This window comes from Gobio gobio (genome assembly GCF_949357685.1).
Source record: "Gobio gobio genome assembly, chromosome: 1".
In the NCBI taxonomy this organism is placed as follows: Eukaryota; Metazoa; Chordata; class Actinopteri; order Cypriniformes; family Gobionidae; genus Gobio; species Gobio gobio.
This window is the reverse complement of record NC_137097.1, coordinates 53929918-53954668: the sequence shown is the minus strand read 5'-3', so window position 1 is coordinate 53954668 and position 24751 is coordinate 53929918. Positions and strand designations below refer to the sequence as shown.

The following is a 24751-nucleotide window of genomic DNA, read 5'->3' as shown; positions in this document are numbered from 1 at the left end:
TCTCTCACCCTTTTCCGTTTCATGTTTATGTCAATGACCTGTACATTGAGAGTAGTACTATGTGTCTGTCACCGATGGTGCACCGTTCTGTGTTCAGGAAATGTAACACGGGCAGTCAAACTGCACAGGAACATGTAACACAGCCAATCAAATTGCATGGGTGAAACAATGACCGGGCCTTTTCTGCCAAAACTTGTCTCTTGTGTCCCACTGCTCTTTGTGTCTCTTCGGCCCACATTACCATTGCCATCTCAGTATTCTTTACGAGGCACAATCCTCTGTGGAATGACTCCGCATACACAGACAAGCTGCCGACCAAGTCCAACTTTGCAGCATGTGCAAATTAGACGATGTATGTAGCATTTACCACCATGTTTTCACGCACTTGAGTCCTGTATGTAGCACTACTGATGAAACCGGTCAATGTGTGGCTCTCCTTTGAGATTCTATGTATAAGTGTGTCCACAACTGGTGAGTATAGTCTTTGAGGGTGTAAACACAAGATACAGGATCCAAGTTACATGTCTCCCCTTGCTAGTTGAGCATTACTAGATTTTGTGGTCGTTTCTTTGAGAACTGCATTCTTATTACTGAGATTAATCAGTGCCTTATTCAGCATTATTTAGACTGCACGTCTCTTTACACATTTATACAGCTGCAATGTGTTGGTTTGCAGTGAAATCTTCTCTCTCTCTCTCTCGATTTCTTTTCTCCACGACAGACATTAGCTTGAGTTTTTATATGGAGAGTATCTATATGCAATACAAACCTGTTATGAGTTGCACCAAGCGTATAAGGAAATGATCATGTGTCTGTATGTTTGTGAGCGATGTGTGTTTATCAAATCCACGAGGATGCGTTTGACAAAAAATCACCATTCTCATTTGCATGCATGATGTTCTCTCGGCGTCTTGCTGTGTGTGTGTGTGTGTGTGTGTGTGTGTGTGTGTGTGGCTGCGAGAGAAAATACAAGCGATTGTCTGGATAGGGCATTGACATTTCTCATTGTCTGTCATAATTCATCGTTACTAACAACCTCATGTTTGGCAAAACAAGTGACAATTAAAAACACAATGCCGATGTGGGAGTCACACTGTAAAAAGAAGAAACTAAAAACAAGCAAGTTTTTGTCAGAAAAAAAAATTGTAGAAAAGCATTTACCTCGAGAACTGCATGTGCAATGTGCATGCCACAGCGTTTGATAAAAAGTCAACTGCAGGAATATAAAAAAAACATTAAATGTTTTGTAGAAAAAACACGAATACAGATAAATCTTTTTTTAAATTAATATATTCCTTTATGCTCTATTTTTTAAAACAAACAAAAAATAGCATATTCTGGGGAGGAAAATCACTTTGATGCAACTTGAAAGTTGTTTATTTCTTCTGTTTCTAGCTGTTTTTCTTTTTTCTTCTGCCAACTAGAAGGAGAGACACTTCAACACTATGTTCAGGGCACGTCTTTATGACTACTGTCACAAAAAAAGAAAGAAATAAAAGAGACAAGAAGAAAACCCTTGCTGTTGTGCGCAAAACTCTGTTTTTAGTTCTGAAATCCCCCATGTTCATCTTCCTCTGCTTTCACTACGGGTTTGAGTTTATGACTCTTACACAATTCCAAAGGAATGTGCATTTGGCAAAACGGGGCATGATCGTGTGTACGAGTGAGGTTACACAGAGCTAAATGCATCCTCGTATTCACAGAATTTACAGTGGTATAGAACAGTCTTGTTCTCTGTTTTAGCCTTATCTGACACATAGAGGGATCAGACCACAGGAGTAGTCATAAGACACCCCCGGGGCTTCAGAGGTTAAGTGCCTTGCTTAAATGGAGTATGATCGGGAGAAAGTGCTCTGAGCAAGATTTAACACTTTCCATTCATGGTGCTGCTATCAGTACCGCACTCGCTGGCAAATGTTTAAGACGTATCTCAGACATTTCTTTACAAATGATGGTCCTTATTTTGTCCAACTTGTGCTTTAATGGCAGCGCCGTTTGAGCTACAAGCATGATCATGTTATCCAGCATGTTTTTAAAAGCATCTTGTGAGATTCAGTGGCAATACGAAAATCCAATAGTCTACAAAGAAAAGAAAAACATTTACTCACCCTCATGCCATTTCAAACCTGTATGACTTTATTCTGTGTAACATAAAAAAGATAATTTGAGAAATGTTTCAGTCGGTTTTTTTACTGTATGTCAATGGTAACCAAAACAGTTTGAACAGTTTAATGTAGCTATATAGCCTATATATATTTGTTTGGAACAACTATACCTTTTATACGGTCAATGTTACACGTTAAATATCTGAGCCACAGAATCTTAAATATTTCTTATTTTTTATATTTTAAATAGGCCTACAGCTAAATTCTCACACTTTTTTGGCCAGGTTTCAGAGACCGGGCTTATATTAAGTCAGAATTAGGCCTTAATTCAATTAGGGCATTTATGTGGCTTTTAGAGAAACAGTAAAACATGGTGTGCATCTTGAGACAAAAAAAAAGGCACTGACTCAATCTATATGTCAGTGCAAGTCAGTTAAAACAGCTCAAACATACATTTTAGACTATAGCTTCAAACTGTGTCTGTGAACCCGGGGGTTAGTCTATTTCAAAGGTGACATGTTAATAGCCTAAAATGTGATCACAGACTGTATATCCCACATATAAATGATGAGGTAGTATCTCTGTCTTATCTATATGGGTGGCGTGTGGCTAAATTATTAGCTTGTTCCTTTTGTTTTACCCTTGCTCTGTCCTTTTCTGATCCCGCATGTCTCTGTGTATATAGTTCTGCTGATCCGAGTGCTGTAAAGTCGTTTGGTCAGGAGATTGCAGGAGCCAACAGTGCATTCCTGTGAGATTTCAGACACTGGAGGCTCGGGTTTCAGAAAGGGAAGGGAGGGGGAGGCTCATTCCATTAGCAGGACAATCGATGGGCCACACAGGCATTCGGCAGCTCCCCCTCCCACTGGCTGTCTGCTGTATGTCGGCCAGATGTGCGGATGTGTGAAGGGTGCTGTCCTTCCTCTAGTCTATTAATACATCCTTCCGCTCACTAGCACATTCCTCACTCCCGCTTCCTGCTCCCTTATCCCATGATCCATCCAACACGGGGCATGATTTTGCTGGGTCAACAACTAATACACACATGGCTCACATGCAGATTTATGTAGCATATAGGCCTATCTAGTGTTTGCTCATAACAACGACACAATGTGAATTAGGTTTTGAACCATACAAGATTTTAGAGGAGACTATAACTACTATATTATTATATTGATTCAAATAAGTGTATACTAGGTAGGCTATACCGTTTCAATAATAGGCTATGTTACGTTAGAAACGTTTCGGCGAGTGCTAAGTTGTAAAAACAGCAACAGAAATCGTGCGCTGCGAAGGTAACTATATTAGATATTTTAAAAAGTGATTGTACTAAATGCGCCAAAAGACAATTTAGGGTGCGCGCGGAGAATGCTGAAATTTATAATTTGGAAAAGTCACATGCTGTTTGGATATTGTGATATACGGTTGGTTGAACACATACATTCACATACTAGTATAACTTAAAATAGAGAAGACAATCAGGATAAGGACAATGACTAACCTAATAAAAAGAAGTGTGAAGTTTGAGTTTAACAACACTTGGTAATAATGGTCCATTATTAATACTCTGTAAACGTTTTACAGCTTCTCTTCTTTTGTTCCCCATATCCTGAGCCGGTTACGGGGGTTAAAAAGAAGTGGGAGTGTGAAAAGAGACGACAGCGATTATCCGGCCTGATGTGCTCACCGCTTCCTGCCTTCCGCGAACACCTCCTGCCCGCGAGGCTTCCGCACCTCCGGTCACGTGACCGTGAATACTTTCAACAGAGCGCGTTTACAATATACACGCCTAGCTGGCTCCGTCAGATCACTTCCTGGATTAAACCGTTCTCAAGATACACAATGCGTCACACACAAATAAGATATCAGATAATAGTTTATTGTACAAAATTGAGGTAGATGGATCATAACAATCACAATGTCTGTTTGTAATAGCTTATGTCATGTTAACCTGCTGGAAAATCCCTGGTTGATCAGCTACAATGCCCCAGCAGCTCTACTAGCCTGGGCCAGTGAGAAAACAGCTGCAATGTTCCAAAACACAGCTTAATATGGCAAGGAGACCACACAAATCCAAGTCAGTGTCATAACTGGACAATCCTGACAGCACCATAGACAAATACAGTCGAAACAACACAGTACAGCCAGAAAACATTCTTGGCAAATAAATAAATAGATAAAGTTGATGTGAATGTCCGTGGAAGTCTCTCAGGAACACTTCTCGTAAAAGGTCCTGAATCAGAGAATCGCGACAGTTCGAACAAGCCCCATGAGTCACACCTTTTTCCAAAACAGCCCGTTCTCCGATGAGCTGTCACATTGTTCCACTGTGAGTAATCGCCCACAGACTTCTCCACCGTCGTCAAGTGCCCTCGATACTACAGCAGGTAGCATCTGTGCGCCACCATACGAGTGCGCAAAGTTCACACTACTGTCCTTGTGTTGTGCCATTGGTCTTTTCAAAATGTGACAATTGTTCTTGGCATTGGCACAAGTGACAATGAGTCCAGCGCTCTACCGCAGTTTGTGGAATTATTCTGAAGAATTCCTCGGGCCTCCACAAACTCCAGTTTGGCTTTTTTGCATGGTAGGAAGTCGGGATCTGTGGCCGTTTTGCTCCGTCGCTTTCTAGAGGGACGGTCCAGTCTGTTTGGGTTGCAGTTTTCTTTGTCCACCGTGAGTCCCGCCGGGCTGTGTGGATGTGCATGACCCTCGAGTCCGGACCTTTGCCCGTCCTCGGTGGGCTGTGTCGCTATCGCGCGCAGAGGTGTTGTCGTGGAGCTCGTGGTGTCCATGGGCTCTTCTGTTCGTGATGTGTTCTCTGTGGCACCAAGTCTGTCGGATTGTCCATCTTGCTCGCTTGTCAGTCGGGCAGAGTGGTATATGTCCCTTGCAGATTTCATGACGAGCGTCAGCAACAGGCTCCGGTGGAGTCGGAGTCCACCACGCTGGGTGCGCGAGCTGTATATTTTACTCAAAGCCTGGACCATAACATGCCTGGCCTCTGCTGTGACGTCCATTGTTCTTGTTTGTTTAAAGAACTTCTAATCTCTTTTTAAATATACAAACAATATATTTGAGCAACTCTCCCTGAGCTCAGGTTACTTTTACTGTCGTTTCATTCACCGAAGTAAACCTCGGCGTCAAGACAGCGGGCTTTATGTAGTTTTGGTGACGTATTCGCTTGTGATTGACACTCGGGCTCCTCCCATGAATCGCGGCTGTGGTTGAGGAAATAAGTCAGAGCGTGTATCTTACACCCGGTTTCTGATGAAGCCTAATCAGTCAGAAGATGTTTTTGACGATTCAATACTAGATCAATCATCAATATCACTCGACTATCAATTACCTTTTAAAATGGAACATGTGAAGTAAACGTCGATGGATTTCATCTTATGATTGTTTTATAGTACCCTACATTTAAATAATTGCAGTTTTAACCAACATGTATTCTATTCTATTTATATTCTATTCTATTGTATCTCGACAATACAACACAATGACAAATGCACAATACGCCTTTGCGCTTTTTATAGCCTGGGTTTAATAGATACTTTTATCCCCATGGATATTGTTAGCTTCCTCATTCTCTTATGCCCATATAAGGTGCATCCGCTAGTTGGTCCGCTCGACGGAAAACCCATGATGCGTGGGCTCGGTCAGGCTACTTCCTGTTGCCTTATTTGCTTCAAGAGATTTCGTCATAACCAATAACCTCACACGACACGAGTGCGTCAAGCTTCCTCTGCCCATTTACGGGTGGATCCAGCGGTTTTCGCGTAAAACGTATAACAGCACCATTTTATCAAACGTTAGATTCCCAGATGTTTAAACAAATGTGTATTTCACAATTTTTCTATATTCGGTCCACATTCAATTTAGTTTTTGGACGAAGGAACTGTAAAATTACAGAGGAGACGAGATATGCTGTTCATGAAACACGGTAAAACCTGCTATTCGGTGGGTTAAAAATAGTACTAATGAAATGTTAAAGTGTGCTCTCAAACTCAATCACTGGATTGCGGACATGACCAGGTTGTTAAAGAAAGGTTGCACAAACTCCACGTATTTCTCTATGATCATGTGTAGCTTCTGTTCAGGGCCATTTGTGATTAATAAGCTCTCAATACCTCCCAATGTCAACATGACCTGTTAGAAGAAAAGAGTACATTGAGATATTTAGAAAGTAAGATTTTTACTAAAGTCATGTGCCTTTAAAAAAAAGACAATCAAATATTGCTTTTCCTAAAACTTAAATTATTAACACGAATTCACATATAACATTGGCTACTTGTTTTCAGTGAAAACCTCCTGGAGGACTGCAATTAGAGAGCATGTTAAACATACTACCATGTCAATATTAACACAGTGGTTGTCAACCAGGTGGCCTCACCGGACTTCCAGAGGGGATGTAAGTTTACCTTTTGTAAATTAAAATGCTTTAAAAAATTATTAGTCAGTATATTTCTTTTTTTCCTGGTACAAATATAAATAAATCTTAAATCAAACTACATTTATTTGAGAAGTAAATGTATTAGGATAAGCTATTAGGTCTGGTTTAAAAAGAAACGAGATATACCAATAATGTTTTTTTTTTCTTTTGAATAAATAAAATAAAGCACCAAAGACAAAAATCTTTGTTACAAACTTTTATTAAGATATTCAGCTGTATCCTTTGACTTTTCTCTTACTCATTTTTTACAGTAGTTAATGTGCAATTACTTTTGATAATATTGGGTCACAGTTAGGGATTCACAAAGTTATTGGCACTTTGAACACAGACAGAATGGAGTGGATGAGCACTGGCGTTACAGGGTCAGCGCATGAGCACAGCTGGGTATGGGTTACAACTCATGCTGAGAGTGCACGACTAACAATCAAACTTCATTAGTGCTTCTATGTAATATACAGTATATAGATTTGTATAGGGATGTAGTCATAGAAAGTGAGACACTGCATCGTAAAAAAAGGTTCACAACCAGTTTGTTGTTTTGAGTGTTCAAGCGAGCTGATGTCATCACCCATCCTGTCTGTATTTCTCTGTAATTCGTGATACCACGTCCGGACATCAATTTGTCCGGCTGTCACACGTTACTTTACCAAAACATTTGCAAAGTTGGGTTATAATCCATCTCATTTCAGGGAGAAGACTGAAAGCAAGAGTGTTGGGGTGTGCTGGAAGAGAACGCAACACGCAGAGAAAGAGGTGAGAGTATCTTTATGTGGTGTGTCTGTTATTTAGAGTGGAATAGCAGTGCTGCATTCTGGGTAAAGAGGCTTAGACTGACCAAAAAAGAAAAAGGGTCGCAAAAACTGCAAGCTAAAGGAAAACCTGCAAAATGCAGCCAGTCCGTTGCTTCAAAACAGACGGGTCCGGTTTCTGCCTTTGCAAAGAGGAGAGACAGTCACTATTTATAAAAGAGTTCCATTTTTAATGCACCGCTCCATACTCTCTCTTGCATGCTGTCAGCGATCCACCAGGTAACAAATTCACAATGATCTACAATGCACAGTACCCCAACAAACTGTGTTACAAGTAAGGATGACAAGACTTATGGGCAGTTAAACTCTCACGCTCTTTCTCCACCCTCACAGGCATCCGCCATCTATCTGCTCCCTGCGCACCGTGACACAGTCAGACTGAATTGCAAGGTGCCGGGGAGCACGTCTATGAACGCCAATCCCAGAAAAAGGTGCTTTACTCGGGGCATAGAGAGCAGACAGGCAGGCAGCGTGATATGGACATCCTGGCCTTTTCTGATCAACACTGGTCCCTTCATTCCTACTATATATTTGCCTTAAGAAACATTTGATACCATGTGAGACTTAAGTTTTTCCTAAATAAAAATAATCCTTTAAAGGTAAAGTGTGTAATTTGAAACGGAATCACAAAAATAATGATTTCAAGCTCTTTCAGGCTGTTGTGATGCTCAAACAAACAGAGCAACTTTTTGATAGCGCCACAGAGCCACAGTGTTACACCTTTCGGGGGAAATCAACCATCGAATGGCTTACTTTTAGTATTTTAACATTGAAAAAAAATTACACACGTCACCTTCAACTTCCCAGAAGAAAGGCCATCTTTTGTGGCCACTAAAAGTCATCTTTCTCAGTTATGACACCTCCTGGTGTTGACTATAAGTAGTAAATTTAAGCCGCAGTAACAACACACAGACAGCAGGTGGCGCATGGACACAGCGGTTCCTCTCCAGCGACGCATGCAGCATATGTGATCTGTGCCATCAAAATGGAGGACGCATAAACACTGGCACAGTCATAGCTGGCGAGAGGAGAGAGAGGAGCGCCGCCACTCCACGCCCCACCCAGATACACACGCAGTCCGTCTCCCGCAGTCCTCCTGAAAAGGCACCAGTGACCCAGCAGGCCTTTAACATCTAAAGAATAGCACACATAGCACCAGTTCAACCCTCACCGTGCCCCCCTCCCCCCCACACCTTCCCAGCACTTTAGTCAATAAAAAGAAATGAAAAAATACTCGGTACTCTATGATCAGTCAAACAACTCTATATTGTATCCTTAAAAAACTTGGCAAGTCAACTCTTTCACCTTGAATTAGTAGTAGTTGAAAAGTAAATACAGTACACGTGGTCTGCTAAAAGAATGGAGAAATGAAACGGAGAACGAAATGAAAGCATGCACATTCCTAGGTGTTGATTTTCCAGGATTGGCCAATGTTATACATTTCTACACTAGAGGCATTATTGTCTTCTGGTCCAAAAGAAAACGGAAAAAAAGAAAGAAAGGAGGTCACTGGTCAGACCTGAACCAGACTGCATTTAAGACGTAAACTTGCCAGGAGTTCACTTTATTTCCTACGACTCTAAAAGCCTGAAAACAAAACAAGAAAACTACAATTTCCAGATATACAAACAGCAGGTAAGCCAGACTTGGTTATGCAAAAAAAAAAAAAAAAAACATGAGCTAAAACAAGAGGGGTGAAATAATGTAAGCCATCAATTAAAAAGACGAACGACCTGTTAAAAACGTGGTCAAAATCTGTTCAACAGTCTCTTCGATATTTACATCAGTATTCAACACAGTTGGCCACAGACGCAGGGGTGCATCCTGTCCCGGGCCAGATACCGACACATACACATCCACGAAGTTTAGTCCAAAAACCATCGATTACGCTCTACAAAAAAGGTGCACAATCCACCACTCTCCTCTACAAAAAGGTGCAAAAGGCTCTAGTTCAGTCTACGAAAAGGTGCAAAGAGGTCAATTTCCTCTGTCCGAAAGGGGGCGGCTACTGTATGTGTCCCAGGAGATCAGATGCACAAAAAAACATGACTTATACAAACACGCATGGCCTAATAATTTGGGCGTGAAATATTAAAATCATCTAAAGTATCGTATTTCTGTTTTTGCGAGGCATGTGCATATAAAACCCATGCCTAAGTGCACATCAAGACATCACATGCAATCTCATTCAAATCCTGATGGAAATCTGGATTATGCAAAAGTTCACGGGTTATGGCAAACCTTCAGATGGCCGAATTTCCTTAAAACTATACGTACGAGACGCCTCCGACGCATAAACGCACAAACAAACCCTAAATCCCAGAATCAACACATCACCCACATGCAAATACACAGTGCCAACTATGTGCAAGGAATGTATACAGATGGTGACTTGTGCGGACACACACATGCTTGCCTAAGCGAGCACAGACACACACACACACACACGCACGCACACACAGCTGCCCAAACAGGGACATGGGCAACATGAAGAGACTTAATCATTCTGCTCCTCCTCTCCTGGGACACAGGCAATGTAAACCCTCCTCCACTCCCAAACACACACAAAGTCAGGCCCAAACCTTAAGACAGTAAAGTGACTAACAATAAGAAGCACAACCTCCTTTCCCCCTGGGCTGTAAAAGCATGTTTGTGTGGGGGAAGAAAGCTAAAAGGTTTACACTCTAAAAACACTTTGTTTTTTATGTCCTACGCAATTTTTATTTTCTCTTAAAGGGATAGTTTATCCGATTCTGCCATCATTTACTCACTCTCATGTGGTTCTTAAACTGTATGGAACACAAAAGATGATATTTTAAAGAATGTTTCAACTGTTCTTGTCCATACAATGAAAGTCAGTGGGGTGCAAATTACCACAGAATCCCATTGCCTTTCAGTGAAAAAAAGTATTTTGTGTTCACAGAAGAAAGAACATCATACGGATTTGGATTAACATGAGGTTGAATAAATGATGACAGAAATGTTCATTTTTGGATAAACCACCCCTTAAATCAACGAGAGCCGCAAGTCATACATCACTGGTCAAAACGAATTCTGCTATGGAAGTGATCGTAATCCAGATAGAAGCCAAGCACCAGTCTTTGAAATGCAAGATAATCCTTATGCAAAAATATTTCTCATTTTTCATACCATTTCCATTTAAAGCCCAATAACAAGGTGTCTCTTGAGAAACATTTAAGTAAAAAAACAAAACAAAAAACAGAGATTTTAAAACAATCCCTCTCTCTCTCTCTCAATCTCTAAAGGTGTGAGCAGATAAATATATTTTTATCCTTTACAGTCCTTAATCATCTTTCATCAACTCTGGATTCATATAAAATCACACACAGTGGAACAAGTAGAAGGAGAAAGGAGAAAACGGCGACATAAAAAACAAAGAACGTGGCAGACTAAGATCCCACATATATTTTGGGAGGAATGGAAGGAGAGGAGGATATCAGATTCTTTCCATTTTAGACAGAATGAGAGACAGAATATGCCACCTACTTCTCCTTCTCCTCTGCTCCCTCACTACTCTCTCCATCTGCTGTTCCTTTAGATCTCATGACAAGCATTTTTCCTGTCTCTCTCCTGGGCCAAATACAATCGGCTAGTCTGACATAGCCAGGTGCTACAAACTAATACATTCAAATTCAGTAGAGTGAGATCAGGGAACCTTGGCCCTCCCGTCGCAATAACTTTTCCTGGTCCTAATCATGTATTCCTATAGCATCGGTGACTAGATTTACTTGCCGAGCATGGAGGCAAAGGGGATCTTCTGTGCAAAAGAGGGTTATTCAGCAAAAACAAAAATGATTGAAAAGAAAATGGCACCCCTGCCATAAACCCCCTGTGTTCCTCCCGATACTAGACCGTGCTATCTCCTCCAATCTCCTATCCGACTCTCCCTTTCCCATCCCAGGCAAAAGCAGCAGAGCCCAGAGTCACGCAGCGGGGTGGGAGGCGGGAAGGAGGTGGGGCGGCAGAGGGGATGGGGCAGGACTTTCCTTGCCGGGTCGCTCATTGAAACAAAGTGCCGTTGTCTCCGCCCACCCCCTGCAGAGACTCGCCCGAAGATCCTCCGGTCTCCACCGAAGCGCCGCCCTCCAGGCTTGCGGTCTCGAAGGCAGGCTCGCCGCTGAGGCCATCCGCTTCCATCTTGATGCTGTCGGGGAGGAAATTGGCATAGGCGTCGCCCTCCGCCATCAGTAGCTTCAGCTTGGGGATCCAGCTCTTCCTCACCACGCGCCGAGCGTTAGTGCACATGTCTGCCGCAATGGCGTTCATCTCGCTCTCTTTAAAGCTGGTGGCGAAGTTCTGGCAGTAAACTGTTGACATACGGGAGCGAGACATTTCTAAAGGCAAGTTCACACCAAGAATGATAACTATGGCACAGTGATTCATAAACTTAACAATGGTACTTCATGATAAAAAGGTTGCTGACCCCTGGATTAGTTCTTAGACAGATGCTGCGTCCCAATTCGCATACTATCCGTACTAAATAGTATTCGAAAAAAGAATTAGTATGTCCCAAATCGTAGTATGTTGAAAAGAGTATTCCCGGATGGTCTACTATTTCTGGTCATAATTCGAAGTGCAGATCGATGCGCACTCTAACGGCTGATATTGCCCACAACCCATTGTGAGATGGACGAGGATTCGATTAGAACTAAAAATGCGGATAAAAAGTGTTAAAACACTGACGGTTACGCGAGTCTGACGGTTAAGTAGAGAGGAATAGATAAAGGGGTTTGAGTGAGCAATTATCAGTATTTAACATGACAAAAATATATTTATTCAATGTTATCCACATTATATTTCACCTGCAGCAGCATTGTGAACTTTTGTAATGATACGTTTGGCCATTAACTTTGCAAACACATGAGTGGATTCTCTGCATTTAAGACCCACGAATGGCAGATCAACGTGCTACTACATTTCTCTCCAATACGGTAGGAAATTAAATTGAATGTGGAGGATTTGAACTGGGACGATGATTGACAGGGCAGTTTAAACGGTGAAGGGACGCACGTAACTAAGCAACAGAGTCCGTTAAAAATGACGAAGTAGTATGTCCCAAAGCTTGCATACTCTTCTGCTACACACTCAAAAGTATGTACTTTTTCTTCACAAAAAGAGTACATACTTTTAGGACGTAGTATAAGTAGGCGAATTGGGACGCAGCATAAGACTTAACTTAGCAGCTATGGCTATACACCTGGCAACTGTTCATTGACCAGAATCGAAATATTCCTGATTATGCTTAGCCAAAAATACAGAATTATGTTAGACACATATGCACTCTGTCCCTGGCTACATATATTTATAAAGTTTTAAATATTGTATTTTATTAAATAATCTATTGAATTTTTCATTAATAATTAAAGGGTTAGTTCACCCAAAAATGAAAATTCTGTCATTAATTACTTACCCTCGTGTCGTTCGACACCCGTAAGACCTCCGTTCATCTTCGGAACACAAATGAAGATATTTTAGTTGAAATCCGATCGCTCTGAAAGGCCTCCATTGGCACAATGCACGGTTCACTCTCAAGACCCATAAAAGGTACTAAAGACGTCGTTACAAAGTCCATCTCACTACAGTGGTTCTACAATAACTTTATAAAGCGACGAGAATAGTTTTTGTGCGCAAAAAAAACCTAAATAACGACTTATATAATGATGACGATTTCAAAACAAGGCATCATGAATCTTCGAAGCGTTATGAATCAGTGAGTCGAATCATGATTCGGATCGCGTGTCAAACCGCCAAACTGCTGAAATCACGTCACTTTGGCGATTCAAACCGCTGAATCGACTCACTGATTCATAACGCTTCGAAGATTCATGATGCCTTGTTTTGAAATCGGTCATCATGATATAAGTCGTTATTTAGGGGTTTTTTGCGCACAAAAACTATTCTCGTCACTTTATAAAGTTATTGTAGAACCTGCACTGTAATGAGATGGACTTTGTAACGACGTCTTTAGTACCTTTTATGGGTCTTGAGAGTGTACCGTGCATTGTGCCAATGGAGGCCTTTCAGAGCCATCAGATTTCAACTAAAATATCTTCATTTGTGTTCCGAAGATGAACGGAGGTCTTACGGGTGTCGAACGACATGAGGTTAAGTAATTAATGACAGAATTTTCATTTTTGGGTGAACTAACCCTTTAATAATAATTAAGAGATGCAGCAATGTATCTTCCGCCAATATTTATCGGATGACTTTTGATCAATTTACAACCATTGGCATATCGGCTACAGCATGAAAAAGGTTGATAAAACATGTATAATATCTGTTGCACAATCCAACGTTTTCTAAGGGTAAAATAATTACATATTTGCAAAAACACAATGAAATCTGTACAAAATACAGCAGGGCTCAACAATAAGTACTGCACAGGGTCAGCGTGAATGACGCTCGGGACAAGTGATTTGTTCATCAGGCCAGTGCTGCATCTTCATGAAAGTTTGTCCTTTCCATGTGGTTTTAAGCCTTGCGAATTTAAATATTTGAGCTCTAGAAGACGTGAAAGAGAACTCAATTCTTCTCACTGTGTGAGTTCACATACATCCATAGCGCGCGCCCGGAAAGCCGACAGTGTGCGAATACTGAAGGGAGTTGTCATTCGCTTCTTTTAAGTCACAAAACATTATATCAAAATGGCCGTCTTGGCGAGTATCCTTTTTTACATAGTTGGTTATGTCTTAAATAAATGTAAACAGCTGAGAAATTGTGTAACAGTATATTGGATCCGAGCAGCTCTTAAAGTGACAGCAGTAATAATAATATAATACTAATATTCCTGCTGTCTATAATTTAATGTTAATCAAAAAATTTAATTATATATATACACATATACTTAGTTTATATTTAGTCAATACTCTTGTAACTTTAACTTGAATTTTTGTAACTTAAATAAGGTTTAATATGCATTTAATTCATACATTGCATATTCTTCAGTGTTATTTTACATCTGTTTACTTTATTTCTGTACCTGAAATCTACTGTTAAACCTACCTAAAAAGCACTGTTTATTTCATTTGGATCTTTGTTCTGTTGTATTTATGTTGGCATGCTGAATGTTAAATGGATCCAATCTATATTCAATAGAAATTATTTGATGATGCAGCATTACATTTTTGTTTTTGAAATTTGCTTATTTAAAACAATCAAAACACTATTTATTTTAACGACAAAACTTCAAATATCGGAATAGGCCAATAATTGTTTGTTATAAGCCCCGTTTTCACTGAAATTACCCAGAAAACAATTTATCCCAGGAACTTTTCCCCCAGGAACTCTTTTTTTTCCCCCAGACCTGCTGCTGTCTGCGTCTCCATCGCAGTCTAAAGTACCGTGAAGATTAGTCCGGTGGCGTAGGACTGCACGCAACTTTCCAGAGCCCACTGGATTTCGACCATCGTTGTATTTTTTTAACTTCATTGTTGATTCGAATAGCACACAACTCTTACTGCAAGCACCGCAACAGACTTTTAGGTTGAAATAAAATGCTGCGTGAACTCAGCCAATCAGCATGTTCCCACCCCCGAAAGCTCCTGAACTTTGAAAAAGTACTACCTCGCAAGCAGGGCCGTTTTGAGGGGGATATTTTTACCCTGAACTTTATTTAGACCCCGGTTCCTGCAGTCGAAACACACAGAGTACCACCCCAAAGTCCCTAGTTGCTGGGGAAAGTACTCACGGTGGAAACACGGCTATAATCGGTATCGGCTCAAAAAAATCCTATCATGCATCCCTAATAATTAATAAACATGGAAGCTCAAAAAAAGCCCTCCAGATTTACCATATTTAATACAGCACGGATCATTAGTTGATATTTGAATAAAAAGCCTGAACTCAACATACATATTGTCGCTGTCTAAAATACGTATTGTTGCATTTTTGCAATAAATAACATTAACTGCAGTTGTTACCCGAGACGTTAAATGCTCTTGAAGTCGGGTGGATTCTGATTGGCTATCAATATTTGTATCATTCATCAGCTGGAAAAATATTTTTCTGAAAGTAATTCCAATGATATCAATCCTCTGTGTCGTTATGATTATAGCTTTGGTGTGATCTAGGCAATTCTCATAGAACGATTATTAAAACTTTATAGTTATCATACTTTGTATAACAGGCCTTAATATGTACGCAAATGAGGTGGTCTGAATATCTGAGATGTAAAACAACAGGAACTCACATTTTACTGCGTGCAACACTCTGCTATCCAGCGGCTTACGGCTGGGGTCATTGGTGGAGGAACGGATGCCGGTTCCACAACTGTTGGCCAGAGTGCTCCTGTGCATCAGAAAAAGAAACAGGAAAGCTAGAGGTCATACACTTTCACTATTACGGAAGACATCTTCAATGTTTCTCAGACTTACCTATCGAAGAAAGCAGCCAGTAGCCTCCTCAGAAGGACTTTATGTCTGGTCCCTGCACTAACGTGACAGTTCATCAGCTGAGCTCGTGAAATGTACACGCTGGTGCCTGTGGACAAAACACATGAATCTTGATTAAAATATGTGAAACTTACTTCATATTAACATACTCAAGATATACAAGCAGATACATATTGAAACACTGACAAATGCTTTATGACTCATCGATTTGCATGAACGCATTCAAATATCCAAAAATCCAGCCCTCCTTCTTAGAGCTAAAGATCATTAAATGCGTGTTAGTACTACTGACTGTGACCTGTAAAGTTTAAACAGTGACTGTTGCACTGTTGTTCTGCACCTTTGTCTTCATTAAATATGGCTGTTGTTCTACTGCATCCATTTGAGTGACCGTCACTGTGCTCAGTGTAGTTTCTAATGAAATCCAACTTTTCAAATACAGGACACTATACAAATAAATCATATTAGGCTGCATTTGATTTATGAATCTCTTCATTTTAAAATAAAATAAAATTCAAATCAATACTCAGCCAGTCAACAGATACTAGTAAAAGAAAACAAAAATCAACTGTGGGCTTAGACAGCAAAGTTTTGAGATGGCTTCTACAGTGACTGTCAAACAGTAGCAGCAACACAAATAACTCAAGAACCGAATAATCGATTTGCTCCAACTAAAAAAAGTAAAATGTCAAAAATGTGCATGAAACAACTCTCATGCTATAATATACACATGCACTGCTGTTCAAACGTTTGGGGATTTATTTTTTTGTTTTTGAAAGAAAATCCTCACCAAGGCTGCATTAATTCCATCAAAACAACAGTGAAATAGTAATTATTTCCATTTAAAATATTTTTTAGATGTCATTTATTATTTAATGTCTTTGTAATTTATTATAAATGTTTTTAAGAATTCATTTCTTCCATATAATGATTTTTTTATCTTACTGACCCAAACTTTTGAATGGCAGTACAGTAGAGTCTAAAGGTCCAATAAATATCATTCATATCTAAAACCTGGAAGTGAGTGAATTGGAGTAAATTGCAATTTCATCATATTCCTGTTTGTGTCTGATCATCAAGCACTAGCTTGCTCAGTTTTCCAGGGTTCTAGATGAAAAGTCAGTCATTATAATTCAAAAAACAAAACCTGCCTCCATTGGATGGGGGGTGGGGGGGCTGTACTAAAACAACATTTCAAAATCATTCAAAAGCGTATTTTCCATCATGCTCTTAATTAAACATTTGTCTCATTTCCATTTTTACTTTTCACTCCTCCAGCGCTTTTGTATTTGTTCATCATTTAATGACTTTCTGATGACGTTTTTTCCCCAAACACCTTTTTATCGTTAGCCTTCTCGTCTTGTTTCAATTCCTCATTTCATTTTCCACTTTATATTGCTTCATGTCTGGTCTTGTTCGAATGCTTTCTTTTATCGCATTTGTAAAGCACTTTGAGCAGCGTGTTTATATATGTGACTGCTGTTTAAATAAAGTTCCAGCGATTAGCGGAATTCCTCTGTTATGTGTACTGAACAGTTCCAGTCGGACAGCTCAGAGTCACTTAAGGCCACGCTTAACAGCTCATAAAAGCCTCCACTACCTTAAAGTCACTCAACAAAACCTGTTTTACACCACAATACCAAAATGTGGCTTCTCCAAACACAGTTGACCTATCAATCAGCACAAGAGATCCTTTGCTTTTCACGGGCTATTGAACATGACTCAATTGTATGGTGCCTATTTGTCTTTTCTATAGATTAACATTGTTTTTTTCTCAGCAGATGTTTTCTTACAGTGAATACAGGGTGATATGAAAATTGCGTGAACAACAAAAGAAGGATTTATGCCACTATAATACACTACTGACTCAAGATGTTTTGGCTCATCGGTTGGTTTTCTTAAGGAGCAGGTACAACGATCAGACTCAGACCTGAAACTAGCTCCAGTTTCTCTGCAGGGTCACCTTCCTCATAAAGTTTGGGATGACAGCGGTTGCCGATCTGAGCTATGAGCTCAGCAGGGAGAGAGGCGAGATCCTGCCGACCACGCATCCTAGGCCGCGTCTCTGAGTGGTCCGGGAGGGCCTCCACACGCTCACCTGCTGAAGATGAGAAGAAGAAAAAAAGAGAGAAAGGAAGTTTATGTAGAGTAGAGAAAGTGTGAAGACAAAAACACCATCTCGGCACATGCAGTCTAGACAGTCGCGAAGATTAAGCCAGCACTCAAGTCTTTTGACTCTCAAAAACAGACAGATAATGCAGACCTCTTGGGACCAAGACTAATAAAAGACCTGTGAAATCCAAAGGCATCCGAACACATTCAGTTTGCATGCCGTCTGTGAGAAGATAAGACCTTATGATAAAATATTCATGAGCTCCAAACGGTTGAAGCATTTAACAAAAAGTGTGAATTTAGCCATGATGATATTCCTATTTAAGAAACATAAAAGTAGACAAGAGTTAACGTGTTAAAATGGGAACCTGAAAAAAAGCAGGAGTACATTTCAACACATGCAGGAACAAAGGAAGAGCTGGTTTGGGAAGTGCTATTTTAAAACTTAAACGAAAATTCTGTCATCATCAAACCTCTATGGCATCTTTATTCTTCAGTGGAACACAAAAGACGGACATTTTAACCATGATCTGGTCGTTTTCTTTCCATGCAATCATGTACAGGGACTGGAGCTGGAGTTTTGTCTCATTATACAGTGAAAATCATGAGAGAAGTAGTGATGTTAGATTTGTGAATGAATGAACAAATCTTTTTAAAGAATCCGTTAATACAGTTCACAAAACCAGTTTGAATGATGATTCATTCATGAATCAGACTGGCTCAATGATCTCAACCGTTAACAGCTCATGGGAGGGAAATATTACCACTGGCACTGAATAACTAATAGTTGCGAAAAAACAAAATGAAACTTTAATCCTTACTCACTGTACATCTGAGTGTACCATACAGCGGAAAAAAATGTTTATGGCAGGAACTTGATTATATCCAACGGTTGTTGATTGATCGAATTGATGTGAAAGTTGCAAACAACTACCTATGTCAACAGAGACACGTCTGTCATTTCACTAGAAGAATGAGTTGACATTTCAAAATTACAAGATAAAAAAAAATGTATATATATATATATATATATTTTTTTTATGGATGAATTGTTCAAAATAAGACCAATAGCATGCATTTAAAAAATAGATTTTTCATTTCATTTAGATTTTTTACTTGAAAAATTCAGTCAATTTCTCACACAAAGCTATCGTAAGGCTTCAGAAGACTTTAAATAATAGTGCAAAAGTCATATGGACAGCTTTTATGATGCATTTGAATTTTGCTTTTTTTTTGAAGACTGAAAGCTCCATTTCACATTCATTGTAATTGCATGGAAAAAGACAACCAGTACATTCTTAAATTTTCACCTGTTTTTCTTTTCCATGGAAGAAAAAGTAATCATTCAGGTTTGAATCAACATGAGGTTCGGTAAATGAATATATATAATGATTGAGTAATGATATAAATAAATAATTTTCATTTCATGCAGGGCTGTGGACTCACCTGTAGCTCCCACGTTTAGCATGCTGTACATGGTGTACATGTTGCAGATCTGCCTGTACTGCTCTTCAGTGCCGTCATCCACCGCCTCTTCCTCTTCCTCGTCGTCATGGTAAGAGATGGGTGAATCGCTGGCATAGGCGCTCAATGTTCCGGGGCTGGTGCCTTCAGGAGTGGCACTGCTCGTGCCATTGCCATTGGTGTTGCCGCCGCCACTGTGACCCCCCGTGCCCATTCCAAGACCCATACCAAGTCCCATGCTACTTTGCTGCTGGATGGCGCTTCCACGTGCCATCTCTTGGGAAAAGCGGGCCGCCTTCCTCATCCCTCCTCCTCCGGCTGTGCCCGAGCCTCCGCCGCCTTCCCGATTGCTTCCTTCCCAGAGCCGCTTGGCCACCGGTGTGCAAACCACAGAATAGGGCGAAGCCTCCGGCTGCTCTGTCTTCACCCGAGACACCAGGGGCAACGGGGTCAAGCAGGAAGTGGGCCGACTGTTTGCCGTAGCCACCACCCCGCCACCTCCATTTGCCGCGGCTCCTGCCGCCGTCTGGGTGACGGGACTCTGAGGCTCCGATGGAGGGGTTTCTTCGGTATGGAGGCCCTGTGAGTCACAGCTGGGCGAGCTGACCTTCAAGAAGAACTCCGTGCCCTTCTCCATGATCTGCTGGATCTGGAGAAAGCCAGCCGTGTACATGAGCAGAAACTGGTCTCCGACGTTCATGCTGAGGCGGCCGGTGTAGCAGAAAGCCAGGATCTGCTGAAAGCTCTGCGGCTGCACGGCCGGGGGCAACTCCACCACCGTAGGGGTTTTGCTGCCCGCGCTGCTGTTGAAAAGGTCACGGAAGTAGGAGCTGCTGGCTGCCAGCACGGCACGGTGAGCTTTAAAGGTGTGGCCTTTCACCACCACAGACACGTCGCAGTACAGGCCCTGTAGCCGCTGCTCGTTTAAACACTCCAGGACATTGTTGCCGAAGTTTGGGATCGCCATCTGAAGGGTCTGAGCCATGGCGCTATGGCCAGCACCACCAGAGAAATCTGAGCGGCATTGGAGGAACAGAAGGAGGGAAAGACAGATGGAAGAGAAAGAAAGAGATCTTTGTCAGCAGCATTCTCTCAGCAGCACAGCAGTTCATCCCTAAAGACTCATTGCAACCATCATTTGCTTTTGAAGCAGTAAAATCCACTAAATCAAACTATTTATTGCAAAGCACAAACGGTTATTGGAAACAGACTGTTACATTAAAAGGTGAAATGTAGAAGACCCCAGGGACAAGTCTGTAGGCACCTTTAGCAGACGGGCCTAAAACATTGCGAACTCTGAAAAATAATAGGGGGGTTGGCGAGCCGCCTCTAAAATCCTGTGAGCGGGATGTGACTGCTAATCTGAATGAGATGGTGATTCAGCTGAGACAGAGATAAAATGGCACTCTTTACAGTACTACATCAGGGAGGGAGAGAGGGGGAGAGTGCGAGAGAGATACTAAACCAGTGATTGAGGTCATAGTTGAGGAAGAGGGTGGAAAACAATGGGCTTTGACTGACACTGCAGTCAGTCTTATTACTGCTAAATGTGACACCATGAGCAAAGCCATCATTACAGCTCACAGCCAGGCTGCTGGGGAAATTCATTATAGCCTGAACTTTCTAAACTCTCCAACATGATACAAGTATAAAGAGTTTAAAACTGTGGTCCCTCCTTTTAAGCAACAACTACACTTATATTTGTTGGATTTTTTGTGAGTCAGCAGAACTTTCCGAGAAGGTACGGATTGACATTTTGCTGTCAACAGAAAAATTCTGGCTTATTGTTCAGCAATCATTTGGTGAAGTAAAAACAGCCCTCAAATGATGTCAGCTGAACCAACACGGCAGAATATCACTGTGATGTGATATACTTCACACATTAAGATTAGACCGTGGTAGGCAAAACATCTGGGCACATGTTTCCCACACAAGCAATCACATTAAAAATCACTGAATCTGATCTGATCACACAGAACTAACAGGACATTCGTGGTAAAAGAAGTACCCTCTTTGTCTGACTTCAGGCTCGCTCCCCCCTCCCTTGCATGCACACACACAAACCATAGACATCAGACAAAACGGCTTGTTTACAGTTGGCCAGAGAGCGGTGGCACACATACACACTGAGAGGCCCAGGGTTTATTTAAGAAGCTTTCCCTTGGGATGGGGGAGGAGAGGGACACCTTAGGTATAGTGCTGTGTGTGAGAGAGGGGGGCACAACCTTTTAAAGACTTTCCTCAAACTGCCCGTATGAAACTTTCAACACGAGTCTAAAAACACCTATAGAAAGCAATCTCACTTCTCAACTAACTTCATTATTAATAACTAACGAACAATCGATTATACTCATGAAATGTACTTATTCTCAATGACAAATTCTATACATTATGTAAATGCAGGTCAACTGGGACACTTTTAGTCAGTCAGTATCAAAAAGTGATTTACTTTTTCCAAAAGTGACAGACTTAATGTCAGTGGTTCTTAACCCTTCAAGGTCTCTCATTGTCAAATTCAAAGGCTTGTACCTTTTCTATTAACAGAAACTGTGAACGTAAATATATTAAAACAATTAACTGATTATTATTACCTATATTTAACCAGAAAAAAAAGATTAATTGGAAGATTTTGTAGATGAAATGTTAGCACTGCCTTCTTCAAGGAAAGAATAAATAAATACAAATAGAAGAACTAAAAGAGCTGAAGAACTTCAACTAGCCTACACTTTCTTTTTGATAGAATACATAACAAACAGAAAACTACAGATGCTTTAAATAGAATTGTTGAAGACGGGGCAAATAATAAAAGTACATTTTGTTCACCAAGGTTGTATGCTGCACACACACACACACACACGTCTGAGTGACGGCCCAGCTAAACGTGAAGTCCCTGATTTTCCATTAGAGTAATTTGATGCATGTTACACTATTTATATTACACACACGTGTATATTACATGACATGTTTTAACAGCTTAATGGTTAAAAAATAAGAAGAAAGAAATAACTCAAATATAATATGATTGGGGCATTGGGAAGTTTACTAGTGGAACCCGGGCCCCCAGTCGAGAACCACTGATACATTAAGGAAGAGGGACAAAAAAAACAGCTCAGCTTTGGTATCCTGTCTAATACTGTGATGCCAAGCCTGTGTGATGGACGTGCAGACGTAGCCGCTGAACACTCGACGATGCATAAACTAACACTAATTCAACAATGCAGAACAGTTGAGTAGAATATAAGAAAATAATAAGCAAACCTTTGGCCGCCAGACCTGCCAGTACAGCAGTGTTATGAGGCTGTGTCGGCGGCAGGGCTAACCGTGTGTCAGTCAATCTGCCCGTCCGTCCGGAGGTCTCCACTGGCACGGGCCGTGAAAGGGGGTGAAGAACGATGGCAAAAGCGCCCACTATGAGCCACTCTGTGAGAAATGCAGCACCTACATGCGAGCGAGCACAAACGCAGCGGGGGGAAACGCCGCGACACACCGAGGATCGCACGAAACGAGCAAGTTTGCCGCTCTTGTCCCGTCTTTGCCAATGCACCGCACCGAGAGCGAGCGTGCCTACATCCTCGGGCCTAGACGGGTCCGTCTCGTGCGCGGCACCGCTGACATGAGGGTTCGCCCCGTTCTCCACACCACTCAATTTCAACGGCAGCACTCAACAATCTCTAACGATTGGACGAGCAGCCGGTTACTAGCATCCTTAAATAGCCAAGTGCATACTTTTCAGTCCACGGAATTTCAAAGTTAATGTTCCACGGCGATATCGCGCTAGTTCGGATACCCCACCTTATCTTATTTCACAGACATCAACAGGTCATCCCGGGACAAATGCACGAACTGGGGGCGAGCCAGACTAAACCAGCGCTGACAGTAGGGGGGGTCAGCTAGACTCCGCCAATAAGAAAATGATTGAACTACTCGTCGCCACAACAACATCAATCATGCTCAAAGTGCTATCTTAAAACTAAATGCACAAATGTGAGCCTTTCGTTTAACGGATTAAAAAGATCCCGGAAATCAGGTTTTTAAATTAGCCAGCTCTGACTCCGGAACATCTGCCAGCACGAGCGTTCAGCCATGTCAGTGAGGTCGGTGAAGTGGTTAAACTTTTTGTTGGTACCATTAGTCTGTGCCCATCCCCCACCGCACACCTTCCCCAAAACAATGCCCCCCAAACATCTCAAAGCCACCGGATTTCAGCCGAAATGCCAGCACAGCCGCTCGCGCGCCGTCCTCGCGTGTCACGCAGCCTCACATGACCCGCTGCGGGGACTCGAAGGCAGGATACTCACCCCTAGCTGGAGGCCGTTTCAAAGTGTTTCAATGGAGTCCGACGCGCTCGCTCTCCTTCACTCTCTCGCCTCGTCTGTCTCGCGCTGGAAACAGCCATTCATTGTGGGCATAGGCGCGAAGTCGATTACAGAGCCATCGAGCGCGAACTCTTTTTCCAGCGGGATACGGAGCGCAGAGCCACTGATCATGCATAGACTAGACATGACTCCCCATCGTCACTCAATCGCATGATCATCACAGGCGCAGCCTCAATGCCAGGAGACCTATCCAGCGTCGAGATGTATTTGCGCATAGGCTGGCACAGCAACAGCGAAAAGAGCCACCGCCTCGTTTCCATACGTGCGCAAAAAGTAGGCCATGCCTCTACGTCTCGCCAGACAGATCTCCAATATAGAGCACGCAAAGAACGCCATGAACTCATAACAGTACACCGCGAGGGAACGTTAACGGGAACATCAAATAAAGTTAGCCTTATGTTGAAGCAACGGTTGGTGTCGGGGAATTTTACTGCGCCCTTAAATGGTTAGTCTAGTCAAGTTCGGTGCATTTGCTTTTAATATGTCTCGCATATTTAAGTAGAGTTAGATCCAAGAATCATGGATATTTCATTTTGCCAGCCCGATAGAAAATAATCCCTAAAAATATGTAATGAGTGGGCGATTCTCAAGATATTTTCCATGGGAAGCATGAAATACTCACTGTTGGCTCGAATAGCCTAATCCATGTAAGATTGCCCGCACCGTCTGCAGGTCATATACATCTATGTGTTTTACTCTACAGAGAAAACTATACGAACGCGTGACGTCATATGCTGACCCTATAGATGTCCTTACATTACCCCGGTGAGCTACATTACCAATTGCATTTTTGTGTGTGAAAAACGTGCGCACGGGCTTCCGTAGTCACGATTTGGTGAAAGTGAAAACACTGGGTTGCCAGATTGGTGTGTTTATTATTATTATTACACTGTAAATATTTTTGTTTATCATTTTTTTTGTACGCTTCTAGAAGCACTAAACCAGACAGGCCCAGAATGGAATATATATATATATATATTAGCTGTCAAACGATTAACTATTCACATCCAAAAGTTTGTGT

General features: G+C 41.5%; 2 protein-coding genes across 7 annotated transcripts in view; both read right to left on the bottom strand.

Annotated features, from left to right (window-relative positions):
* The window catches only part of nacc1a (nucleus accumbens associated 1, BEN and BTB (POZ) domain containing a), a 32411-nt gene extending 7915 nt beyond the window's left edge, over positions 1-24496 (bottom strand). The window contains exons 1-6 of one of the 6 annotated variants that reach the window (XM_079824958.1): positions 22613-24496; positions 19337-20368; positions 17709-17879; positions 15761-15866; positions 15577-15674; positions 3964-11695 (exon numbers count right to left, since the gene is read on the bottom strand). In XM_079824958.1, coding sequence (XP_079681084.1) covers positions 11388-11695; positions 15577-15674; positions 15761-15866; positions 17709-17879; positions 19337-20339 — 1686 coding nt within the window. In that variant the 5' untranslated portion in view covers positions 20340-20368; positions 22613-24496 and the 3' untranslated portion in view covers positions 3964-11387. Of the gene's footprint in view, positions 1-3963; positions 11696-15576; positions 15675-15760; positions 15867-17708; positions 17880-19336; positions 20369-22612 lie in introns of those variants that run through there. The other 5 variants (XM_079824959.1, XM_079824960.1, XM_079824955.1 and 2 more) reach the window with 5 other exon arrangements.
* Positions 3964-5125, bottom strand: ier2a (immediate early response 2a; the record flags this gene model as incomplete). The annotated part of the gene is made up of 1 exon (XM_079825016.1): positions 3964-5125. One exon carries the CDS (start codon positions 5123-5125, stop codon positions 4565-4567), a length of 561 nt encoding a protein of 186 aa, XP_079681142.1. The 3' UTR covers positions 3964-4564.
* Positions 24497-24751: the final 255 nt, after the last annotated feature.